This window comes from Labeo rohita, chromosome 17 (genome assembly GCF_022985175.1).
Source record: "Labeo rohita strain BAU-BD-2019 chromosome 17, IGBB_LRoh.1.0, whole genome shotgun sequence".
NCBI classification, from domain to species: Eukaryota; Metazoa; Chordata; class Actinopteri; order Cypriniformes; family Cyprinidae; genus Labeo; species Labeo rohita.
The window spans coordinates 33,370,630-33,383,584 of record NC_066885.1 but is presented as its reverse complement, the minus strand read 5'-3'; the positions used below and the strand labels follow the sequence as shown (position 1 = coordinate 33,383,584).

At 34.3% G+C, this 12,955-nt stretch overlaps 2 protein-coding genes across 2 annotated transcripts in view; one reads left to right on the top strand and one right to left on the bottom strand.

Moving 5' to 3' along the window:
• The window catches only part of trappc12 (trafficking protein particle complex subunit 12), a 39,865-nt gene extending 31,105 nt beyond the window's left edge, over positions 1-8,760 (bottom strand). The window contains exons 1-3 of the mRNA XM_051133405.1: positions 8,691-8,760; positions 6,120-7,297; positions 2,542-2,658 (exon numbers count right to left, since the gene is read on the bottom strand). Coding sequence (XP_050989362.1) covers positions 2,542-2,658; positions 6,120-7,277 — 1,275 coding nt within the window. The 5' untranslated portion in view covers positions 7,278-7,297; positions 8,691-8,760. The remainder of the gene's footprint in view (positions 1-2,541; positions 2,659-6,119; positions 7,298-8,690) is intronic.
• A 97-nt stretch (positions 8,761-8,857) lies between these two features.
• eipr1 (EARP complex and GARP complex interacting protein 1) overlaps positions 8,858-12,955 on the top strand; it is a 51,501-nt gene continuing 47,403 nt past the window's right edge. Inside the window, exons 1-2 of the mRNA XM_051133407.1 lie at positions 8,858-9,050; positions 10,270-10,353. Of these exons, the coding sequence (XP_050989364.1) occupies positions 9,009-9,050; positions 10,270-10,353 (126 nt within the window). The 5' untranslated portion in view covers positions 8,858-9,008. The remainder of the gene's footprint in view (positions 9,051-10,269; positions 10,354-12,955) is intronic.

The window sequence follows — 12,955 nt, the reverse complement described above, 5'->3', positions numbered from 1 at the left end:
ATACATAGAACTAGTCATTCTGAGTAATAAATGCTTACTTCCATCGATATAACATACTCTAGTAAAAATAGAAAATTAAAAAACTATTAAACATCTTCTCTCACTCTAACTCTCTCACTCTAACTCTGTGTGTGGGGGAGGGGTGGTTTGTGCCTGAGTGCTTGTGTGTATGTGTGTGCGTGAGACAGACAGAGAGAGAGAGAGAGAGAGAGAGAGACAGAGTGCATTTACAGTGCATTATGCTAAATCTTTACAACTTTTTATATATGGAAAAACAAGTCATTGTTAGGAAATATGTTTATCATGTTTTCAGAGACTGCAAAAAGATTTAAAATATCACAGATGTAAACTGGTAGATGAAGACTGTAATACCGAGTACGAACACAAGATGACCTCATAGGATAAGGAATCTTTTTCAGCTCATTCTCAGTCTATCAGAATGATGTAAAAGCATTTTAGGTAACACTTTCTATGAAGCCCCTATTTATAATACATTATAATGGTATTTATAATGCATTGTAATGAATGCATAATGCATTATAAAAACCTTATAATATGTCATATCGTCTCATGAATAATCATAACAACAATTATAATACATTAAAATACTTGAGTATTTGAGCTTACAACTTTTAAGATTATGATTTTATGATTTATAACACACAATGGGCAACATATAAAATTTACTTAATTTATAATGGACTATATCATATTACATTTATTTTTTACATTATATATTATGTTTTATTTTGATGGTCCCCCTAGTCTATTGACAATAAGCAATTGTCCAACTACATGTCAACTAACAACTCTTAGAGTATTAGTAGACTTAGGTTAAGGTTAGGCTAAGTAGCAGGTTCACGTACTTGCAAAGTTACTTATAATCAGTTTGTCTTTTGGGGAACTATCAAAATACAGTGTTAGGATATATTTAGTGTACTACTGATAATAATAACAACTGCTAGCTGACATGCACTACCATCAAAATAATCAAACTGATAATACAAATGTCATATTACGCATTCATCTGATCTGATACCTGATCTTATGGCTCTTTGAGAAATTTTATTATTATTATTACTTATAAGTGGTCTTTGTATGCTTTAAGTAAAGTGACATGCGTAAGATATGAGACTTATAATACGTCATAACTATGAGGAGGTAATCATACTCTTAAAAGCTATAACCACATAATACATTAAAACTGTTCTTATGAATACTCATGAGATGATACAACATACTATACGTTTTTTTATAATGCATTATGCATTCATTATAATGGCTTAACAATGCCCTTATAATGTATTATAAATACGGGCTTAATAGAAAGTGTTGCCACAGTTTGCTTTTAACTTTTTCACTGCTGTAACCCTTCAATCCAAACTGCCACAGGGTTACTGTTAATGCATATGCCGGCTGGGCACGATTTTCCTGATGCTACCGGCAAGGTGATTGCACTGGTGGCGAGGGCCCGTCATCGCTGCTTGCAGCTATATTTAAAGTTACTTTTATAATGATGTAACTCCGTTACTAAGTCAGTTACTATTTGTGAGAAGTAACTAGTAACTACAACTAATAACTTTTTAAAAGTAACATGTCCAACACTGCTCAAATGTGACTATTTTCTAAACAGAGTGCTACAGTGATGACATAATTTTGTAGGCCAAAACCTGGAAAGAAGCACTTCTAGTTCCATCGTCCTAAAGTCAGTGTGGGATTTTGCAACGTTTTTTTTTTTGTTGCCTGAAATAAGGTCTGTTTAACACAAGCTCAGGATATTTTCATGTGTTATATTTGTTTTACATCACTGAACAGGTAAACCTGCTTGCCTTATTGTGTTTATAATTGGACTACTGCAAACTACTCTGCCTCAGACTTTTAAGAAACAAGTTTTATGTATAAACACTAAAGGAGTTGTCAGGAACTTAATGGTGGTGTTTAGCTTTTACTTTTGAATAACTGTATTTATGCTTTAAAATTCATTAGTTGCATTAATTTGTGAAGATAATGATGGACAGAACACGTAAAAATCATAAACTTTTGTTGGTCACAGAGTTTATTTTCTGTAATAATGCAAAATCCAATGGAAAATCCTGTTGGGTATTTGTCGAGAGGATTAAATTTGGGATTACATTCAAATAGCTAAATTGCAAGTGACTATACTATATTTTGATTTTCTGTCCTGCACTAGTCTCAGAGAAACACTGCTAGTTTACCAACGAATGGCTGGAAAACATTACAGTGCAGGGTTTTAGGTCTGATTTTTGTACCAATTTCTAGTCCAGGGGAAATTAACACTAGCTGCTGCGAGTTAGAGCACATCTGCAGAGTTTGGACAGTCATGAAACTCCAAAAGAAATGGATACGGTGAACAAGTACAGAAAGTGAAGCTCCACTATAAATGCCGCTCACCTCCAACTCTCATTTTGAAATATGTAGTGTATCTCAGCCATAATATAAAAAACATGTCTGTCTGTGCTTAAATGAGTCAAAAATTGTGTGAAGAGCTCCATGAAGGAATAAATGTGATCTGCTACTCACTATTAGTCGCTTGAGACCCAGGAAGTTCTGCTCCACTGAGCTGGCTGAGAGCACCTGTCTCTTCATAGCTGCCTGGTCGCCCAAAAAACGCTGCATGAGATCTTTCACCGCATCGCCCTGCAAATCAGACAGCTTTAGTTTTTTCCCAAAGAAATAAAAAGTGACTATTGTCTGTGGTTTTTTCACTGTATCTTATTTATCCAAAAAAAAAAAAAAAAAAAATTATTTACTAGATACATAATTACTGCAAGTTAAAGATTGTTTTATATTTTAAATAGAGTAATAGTAACAGTAATTTATATAACAGTATATATTGTGAAATATTATTACAATTCCCTAGTTAAAAAGTAATGGATTTAAAATGCATTGACTTTATACTAAGTATAGTTCAAGTCTATTAACATAATTACTGACATATCGCTCAAGCCCTCAGTTTTTTGGAGTACTCTTTGTGCATAATGCACATTTCTTAATATTAAGCCTAAAATATGTTTTATTGTCACTACTGATGAGGATTGTATGATCTTTAAATAATCTGTTTTTAAATGCAAAATATTTAAAGTGTACCTAAAGTATTAGCACAATCAAATATACTTAAGCATATCTTCCGTTGGACTTCAGCACTACTTATGCACAATTAAAGTGCATTAATTACAAAATTAGTTGTTCCAATTTAGCAGACTTTAAATATTTCAGTTTAGTATACTAAAAGTACAACTGCAAGGTATAGACCAATTTGGAGTAGACGTCACAGTGATGTCACTTGCAGCTGTGCGCGCATAGTGGTTGCAGAAAAACACCGGTAACGAGTGGAGGTAAACGGGTAAAATCCATGGAATAACAGGAAAAAAATATTTTTGTGCCTTTTGATGTCAAAATCGGAATGGAAATAATATTTATAGAATACTGTAGTCAAAGACGCCATTTAAAGCTAAACACAGACGTTTAAATGTTGTTTCATGTTGTTTGAACATTAATGTGTGTTGGTAGTGTATATACAAATCTACCCTATAATGATAAAAATCCATGCAGTGGTTTTTAATTAATCTGTAAAAATAATATCTCCTTTTTCAAAACAAGCCGTTCTCAGATGCCTGTCAGTGTGCCGTCACACCGACAGAGGCCGCTCCCATGATAGTTGATTGACATGAGCTCCTACATTAAACCAGCTGTCCAGTAACTTTCCATGTTTTTATGCCAGAGCAGGGATGGAAGTTAGACAAGAATAGCTACGATTGAGTGATTGAGGTGTTGTGTTGCTGGATGTAATAATGAACACAGTGGTCGTCATTTACTCCTGACATCTGAGCCGCTGAAGATGCAGTAGATTATGTTTGTTTGTGAATGGAATGCGCCCCCCGATCTACATACATCCGTCTATGTTCACACGAATCATTCATGATCCAGCTTCACTTACAGCAGAAGTGAGTATAAATGGTTTTTTTTTTATGAATCTTTGCGATCGCCTTTAACGTGGTAGTTAGGAAGTTTAGCGGCTAAATGCGGCTAATGTAAACAAGACCATCTTTCCACAGAGAGAAGAGAGGGGCGGGGCGAGCAGAGCTCATTTGCATTTAAAGGAACAACCCCTTAGAATGAGACGATTTTTGCAGAGCTGATTTTGGCAAGGTAAAAAGGGTGTTGTTTTACAAAACCATTGAGAATTTTTAATCAAAGTATATTAGAGACTTTTCATTAAGACCCTAAAGAATCATATCAACTTGTGGAAAATGGGCATCTGATGACCCCTTTAAACAATAGGTCTACATAATAATTACATATGCTGTTCATAAGGGACGTATTGTATTAGCCCTACAGTTACAGCATGAAATATTATTTAAACTAATAACATTCTACATAACATTTATTTTATCTCGCAATTCTGGCTTTTTTTTTTCTTGCAAATGCAAGTTTATATCTCCTAATTTGGACTTTATAACTCGATTTACCTCAAAAGTAGTCTGTTTGTTAATTCTGAGGGAAAAAAAGCTGGAAGTGTGGCATATAAACTCTGTGCTGAGAGGAAAAGAGAGAACCTTTTATTTTTTTTTACTTTTATTCCATGGCTCCATAGACTGCTACTTGAACCCACAAAAAGGTCAACCCTTTTTCAGATCTGTAAGACTGTCCCACTATCTAACATCAATTTCACTGAATAACAGTGCTTATTGCTGGGTAACAAGCTCTTGTAATATGCGGAGAACATTTTGAAAATGACATCTAATCAATATAATCTATAATCTTTTTAAATCTAACTATTTTGTACCGCATCCGTGTAATTCTCTAGCCGTAAAGGCTATCTCTCACAGGTTTTCTGCAACCATGATGTGCGCACATCCCAAATGTTTACAAACCTATAATTGGTCTATATTTATATTTTTATACAATTGCAGGTAAGTACATCATATGTAAATGTATTTGTATTATACTTAACATGAAATAAATGTATTTAAAATACATATTAGTATATTTATTTTTCATTAGGGTTTTAAAGAACTGTTTTCCATGTTAATATTATTATAAAGCGTAATTTATTCCTGTGATGCAAAGGATACATTCAGGATACGTTCAGGATACGTTCAGGATACTTTAATAAATAGAAAGAAAAGCATTTATTTGAAGCAAAAATATTTTGCAACAATATAAATGTCTTATAAATGTACTGGTACTTTATAATAAATTTAATGCATCCTTGCTGAATAAAATTTTTTATTTTTTTTCTTTCGGACTTGTGAATGCTAGTGTATGCACTGAGCTGACATTGTTTGCTACTGAAATAGTAAGCATTTAGTAACATCTTTAAAATAGGCTCAAAACTCAGTTTTAGATTTTATCGTTTTTAAAGGAGAAAAAAGGCAATTCTGTCATTATATGCCTTTTTTCTTAAAGCCACATATTCCATGTCAAATGAGTAATTCATACACAGCTCAAAAGCAAGATGGGCTTTAAACCTTGGCTGTTTATGCACTAGAAAGGTGATTTTTTTAAAAAAAAAAATCAGTACTGCATGACTAGAGAAAAAAGACAAACAGTGATGTGGTGTTCCCTTTTGCCATAAAGGTAAATTTGACACCGATAACGCACTGGGCTCTATCCAACTGTCCATGAGCAGGGACACAAAAATGTGCAACTATGATCTTTAGTTTTCACCAAAGCCCTGGGGGTGTAAAAAAGGAACCGGTGATGTATTTTACAACATCTACACTATTGAAAACAATGTTTTCAAAATGTGACTTTGCAGTAAAGCCATAGAATAGTTCTTGAAAGAACAATTTTTTTCTTAGAATGATTCTTAGAAACATTTTAATCATCTAAAAACCTTTTTTCCCACAACAAAGGTTCTTCCTGGAACCATCGACAGCAATACAGAACTTTTATTTTTAAGAGCGAGGCGGACTTGTGCTGACAAATAAACAGGGATGTTTAGGTGCAGGGAACACAGAGAAAGAATACACATTGTTCATTTATATACACTACTGACATTATAACAATACAAAGCTGGTTGAAATTGGCAAAGGTACCATTTTATAATGGCACATGGGGTCATTTTAAAATTGTAAATGTAATTTTGCACTGACCTGTAGGTTGTCAAACTTGAGTCCAGGCATGGCCAGCTGCTCTCTGTCTATCTGGACAGGGCTGATCTGCTGTGTAGCCACCGATATCAGCACTTTCCTGGTTTCGTCTGAGGGAAGCCAGGCATCATAGCGCTTATCCAGCTCGCTGGTAATCAGAGCGCTTGCGAAGGGGTCGTCGCCACTCGGGAACACGGCCTGGAGCTTGTTCATGGGAGCCGCGGACTCCACGGGACTTACTTGCGGTTTGGTAGCAGCCGGGGTGAAGTACGTGCTGGTCGGTACAGTTTCTGCAGTGGTGGTGGCAGATAAGAGTGGAGATTCTGGAGGGGCGGCCGTCTTGGGAGACTCTGCATTTGGGTTACTGATTGATATGAAAGACGTAGACGTTGTGAAAGAATCAAAGAAGTCTGAGGCGGGGTTGACCGCGCCATTATCCGTAAAGAACTTGCTGAGGCTGGGGCTCGGCTGACACACTTGAGGGACCAGTTTGTTGGGGGTTTCTGTGTTGCCGATGGTAAAACTTGGAGATTTTACCAGCGTGGGCTGAAAGCCATCGGGAATCAGGGCTTGTGCTTTGGATTGCACACCCTGGCTGAAGATCGTACACACTGGGACAGGCTCATCTTTGGGGGTCACATCCATATCTACCTCAAGCGCTATATCCTGAATTTTGGGAGCCTCTGGTGCTGGGTCGTCCGGTGCAACATTTTCCCTTTTGTCATCCACCTGTACAATCTTCTCCTCCTCATTCTCTTCTTTAAATAAAGCCTCAGATATATTCTCAGGTTCAGCAGCACTGGGTGTGTTTATGTCTTCATTTCTTTCTTCTGTATCTCCATCAGGTGTTTTGGATTCCTCGTCTTCATTCTGCTCCAAAAGCGAGTCAATGGGAACCACGTCCTCTTCCTCGCTATTTGGGGAGTCTGAAATCATCACGCTCTCCATCATCTGGTCGTTTAGCTTGTCTATTAGGCTCTCAGAGTGACTGCTGTCATCCTGCGGGGAAACAAACGCTTCGGCGTCCAGGTCGATGCTTTCCTCTCGGAAAGATTCATCTGTCAGGTCAGTCTGGGGCGGGACAGAGGTTTCTAGTGTCTCACCTGCTCCATCTATATCCAGAGTAACAGGCCTCTGAGCTGGACCTTCACTGCTGTCCATGAGTCCAGCCTGGATGTTCCCTGTGATTCCAGTTCAAACAAAACAGAGATCAATGAATAACAAATAAACTATAATCACATAAACACCCTTGTGAAAAAGGACACTTAAGCATGTGCAAATCATCTACATAAAAAATATATATATCTAAGTGTGAACTGAATGTAATGTTTTTGGACACTTACACTACCAATCAAAAGTTTTTGAACAGTAAGATTTTTTTAAGAAGTCTCTTATGCTCACCAATCCTGCATTTATTTGATTCAAAACAAAGCAAAAACAGTAATATTGCAAAATATTGTTACTACTTAAAATAACAGAAATGTATTTGAATATATGTTAAAATGTAGTTTATTCCTGTGATCAAAGCTGAACTCCAGTCTTCAGTGTCACATGATCCTTCAGAAATCATTCTAACATGCTGACTTGCTGTTCAAGAAACATTTATTATTATTATTATTATTATCAATATTTATAACAGCTGAGTACATTTTTTTTCATTATCTGATGAATAGAAAGACCCCAAGATCTGCATTTATCTGAAATAAAAAGCTTTTGTAAAATTATACACTATACCATTCAAATTTTGTAGTCAGTATTCATCAAAGAAACCTGAAAACTCTGTTTTTAATATAATAAGAATATAAGAAACGGCAAATCAGAATATTAGAATGATTTCTGAAGGATCATGTGACTGGAGTAATGACAAATAAAATCAAAGAAATAAGTTACATTTTAAAATATATTCAAATAAAAAAAAACAGTTATTTTAAATAGTACAGATATTTCACAATATTACTGGTTTTGCTGTATTTTGGAACAAATAAATGCAGGCTTGGTGAGCAGAAGAGACTTCTTTAAAAAAAACATTAAAAACTTTTGCCTGGTACTGTAATTGCATATTAACTGCAATTAAATGGAAATGTATTGTAGTTTAAACTTATATTAAATACTATTAGCTAAACTTAAGCGTTTGATCCACTTAGGTAGGACTTAGAACAGTAGGACTTATTTCTATAGTTCACTTCACGTAATATTTAAGGAAACGATCATTTATCGAAATACTATAATACAAAGCAAAAGCAGAAGCAGTTTTCTGAAACAATAAATCCTCGTTTTTGCCTAAACAATAACAATTAGAGAATATGCAACGAGCCCCTGCAATCATTATATAAGTAATTATAGAAATCCAAACATTCTGGAGAAAATAACTGATTAAAATGTTGTTCATCAATAATAACAATAATCACAAGCTGCATATCTGAAGAGCTCTATAGCAACTGCATGAATTTAGAATAAAACGCAATAACTGTTGACTTGACATTTCGTAGACCGTCATATTCTTCACAATACTGACGCACAGAGAGAAAATTATAACATTATACTTCATCAAAACAGCTAAAAATGAGACTTTACCTTCTGTAAAATGAACGCTGGGATGACAGCAGTGTAAACACACGCATGCGCACTGACGTAAGCAAACTAATCCTACGGTGTGCGAAAGGTGCCAAACGTCTTCGCTACGGAGGAGGTTGTTATTCTCGAACAACACTTAAGTTCACAAAACCTAAAGCACGAAGTCACAGTTAAGAGTGCTACGGTAGTTTTCATGCTCCGTTAGCGTAAGTCTTTTTTTCACTCTCGCGGAACTGCTGTAGATGTTATAAGTATTTGAGAAACAGGAGAATGTTTTACTCTGAATTAAATGATAAATGAATAAGTGACGGACTGAAGATGGAGGATGACGCACCGGTTATTTACGGCCTGGAGTTTCAGGTACTGTAGCTCTGTTTACATTGTCATTTTTGCACACAACAGTCTCATATAGGTACATGGGCTGTTTTCAGTAAACCTGTACCTGTGTTTCAGTGTTGTGATATTTACATGTTTAATATCAGATGGTTATTAACGCTAGGTTTTGTATTAAACATAACAAATGGAGAGATATTTTCCGTTTCAGATACGTCACAATGTGTAAACTGTACATGTATAATAACTGTAGAATGAGATGGTAATACTATAGCACTTCAGTAAGCTATGATTGGCATATTCAAATTTCATGTGTCGTGGCAAAAATAAAGGACATTATTTTTTGCATTTAAATTAAATACAAAATATTCAAATAATAAAATATTTACATTTTCTAACAAAAAGATCTAAAGATGTATTGCATCTGTTAAATTTGTAATTTGTAGTTTGTAAAATTGTTATTTTACGTTTTACATTTTTAAGATCAGTCCAGTGTCATTATAGTTAACTAAACTAAAACTAAAACCATAAAAAAAGGTTACTTGACATAAAATAAACATTAACTGAATAAAATATAATAAAATACAATTACTTTTTTAGCTACCTTTTTTTTTTAGCTTTTATTTTACCTAATTTCCAGTTTAACTTGGTGTACTAAATAATTAGAACTAAAATTGAAATAAATTTTTCAAAAAAGCTAATAAAAATAATAAAAACAAAACAAAATTACTATAACCTTAACTAAAAGTAAAATGAAAATAGAAAATATATTTAAAAAAAAATTTTATAATGAAATAAAAATATCAAATATCAATGATACTAAAATAACACTGGATCAGACATTATTTATTTATTTTTAGCTGTGTTTAGTGAGCTGCCTACCTAGCCAGTATTTTTGGCATTGGTTTAACTGCCTACCCAGATGTGATTTTACGTAATTTAAATGATCAGTTTAGCTTATCGAGTGAGCTGTCTATAAACTGCAGTTTCAGATATCAAGTGAGTTGCTTGTCTAGATGCTTTCTACATAGCAAACGTGTATCTAGTAAGCTGCTTACCTAGTCAGCATTTTTGTGTGAACTACCATTTGGGCAGCAAACGTACTAATGAGCTCACCTGTAATACCCCAAAATGCAGTCTAGGTAGCAGCTCGCAGGCATTTGGTGTCATATATGCATTGCATTTTCTAGTATTTTGACTGTGTATCATTAATGCATGGGCTGTCGTCCTGTCCACATGTTTGCAGGCGCGTGCTCTGACAGCTCAGACAGCTGAGACAGATGCCATCAGGTTTCTAGTGGGCACACAGTCACTCAAATTTGATAACCAGGTGAGTGGATGGACACATGGGATTGTTCGCACTGTGGGCACTGTGAACTTTTTCTAGAATCCTCATAGTTGTATAATGATGTTATATATTTGCAGAACTCTGAATGCATGTGCTTGATTCGGTCATGTTTCTTAATTTATGCACACACGTAATACAACTGTTGCATTAATTGATGTTAGGCCCAACATATAAAAAATCATTGTAAATGTAAACTTATTGTAATGTTACCAAAATTTTACGGCTACTCAAGAAAACACCTCAGAAATATGACAAAACAACATATCTACTTGATTGTCACAACAGGTTAAAAGCATTTAAAAAAACATGCAAGAGAAAGCATTTATCAGTTGTTGCTTTGTTAAATTACTGTGATACTGATACTATATTGAGTCTGTTGCTGTTTTATTGTTGTTTATATCAGACTTAGAGAAGTGTTGAGAATTTAGAGTAGTTGAAAAATTTATATACATTTAAAATTTAGGCATTGATAGTCATTTGTCACAACTACAAGTGTCTGTTTGCAAACAGGTTTCCAAAACATTTTCTCTGTTTGAAGAAGATTTCCACACCTGCTTTCAGATTATATAGTTGTGCTCATTGTAACTGTTTATATGCTTCCAGACAACAAGATGATGAAATTAATAACATGATAATAGTAACTGAGTTAAGATCAATAATACATAATAACATATAGTAAAATAAATAAATAAATAAATAAGATAATAATGTAATAAATAATATATAAAATAGAATAAAATATAAGTAATATACAAGATCATACATGAGAAATCAAGACAAAATTAATAATTATAAGTACAACTAAATTAATAATTAATAAATACAATTAATTAATTAATAATAAAGTTATTAATTAAATAATTTAAAAAGTTAATAAATAATTAATATTAGTATCAGGTTATAAAATAAATAGGATAGTACATATGATATAATAATATATAGTGAAGTAATAATCGTTAGATTATATCATTATTACAATAATAAGATTAACAATAAATAACATCATATAATATTTGCCCCAAAGAAACTGCATAACATATATTCCACATGACAAAGGGTGATTTATTCTGAGAAAAAAAAAAATCATTAATTAAAAATCGTAATTTGGTCATTCATGTCAATGCAAATCCAAACCTATCCGACTTTCTTACGTCTGTGGAAAGTTATAAAGAAGATATTTTTTGCTGAATATTTCAACAGTTTTTTTTTTTTTTTTGAACATGAAACAATGAAACTTAATGGTGTCCAATACAAAACTGGACCCTATTAACCTGGGTTGCCAGGTTTTCACAACAAGACCCACTAAATTGCTACTCAAACAAGCCCAAAAGTAGCCTAATGGCATTTTGAGGGGTTCCCCAGTTAAAAATCCTTCTGGGGGGTAAAATGTACTTTTTTTTGGCGGGGTTCCCCAGGTAAAATTTGCATTCCAAGGGGTACATTTCACGTTATTGGGGTCGTTTCAACCCACAGACATGAAAAACAACCCAGCGGACAAAACAGCGGACTTGGCAACACTGCTAGTAACTTTCATTCTTCAAAATATCTTCTTTTGTGTTCCACAGAAATTAAAAGAAAAAAAGTTTTGATTGAGTAGTAAACTGAATCTGAACATGCTTTTTACACTCATTTTTTTTTTTTTTTTAAATACAAGCATTTTGCATATTCTGTGAGGGTACACTTATGAGCCCAACTGTACGGTCATTTTCTCACTTGGCAGTTGCCAAATAGTTTTGTTTTTCTTGTTTTAAGCAACTACAGTAACAACACTGAGCATGGTAAGAAAAATTTTTGTTGCTTCATCAACATTCCCTGCAGCGCGTCATTTCCTAAGCAGCACACCCAGAGGTCTGTATGTGTGTCATTTCTGTGGTCGTCTGAACGTGAGCCCCTGACCGCTCCTTCACATTACCACTACGGCAAAAGACGAGGCCCATGTGATAATTCACTCAGCATCTGTAGAGGCTGATAAATCATGAGCGAGTCTCTCCAAGCCCAGCGCTCATTACAGAACCTTCCAACGCCTCCAATTATCCTGTCCAGCCATCGGAATTTATTTGTATTGCTTCCCTCCATAAAATTATAACGTTGCCTAATAATTCTCCTTCAGTGCAGTCCAACCCAAGGTTAATGGCTTCCTCTCCAACTTTCAGCAGGCTGAACGGCAGAGATGCCCTCACGTACAGTATGCATGCGCTCGCTCGCTCTCACGTCAGACATCTACACGACTGACCAGCAAGACAAATACCTTTTCGTCTAGTTTTACAAACAGCTAGTTAATATGACATTCATTTAGTTAAATCTTTATGTAGTGAATGATGTTGGTTTACTGACCCATGTCATAAGATATACAGCAAAAACCCAAATTCAATGTTATAACAAAACAAATATATAAAGAGAAAAATATATAAAGAAACTATTTTCACTAGTAAATAATTCACAAAGCAAAAATAGGAATCTTTTATAAATTAGATTCTAAAAATGTTGTTATAAAAAAATAAAGATAGTGTTCTTTTTTGCTTTGATATTGGACATGTTTTTGCTTGTTTATCCACCTATTGATCAACTACAGTGCAAAGGCAAT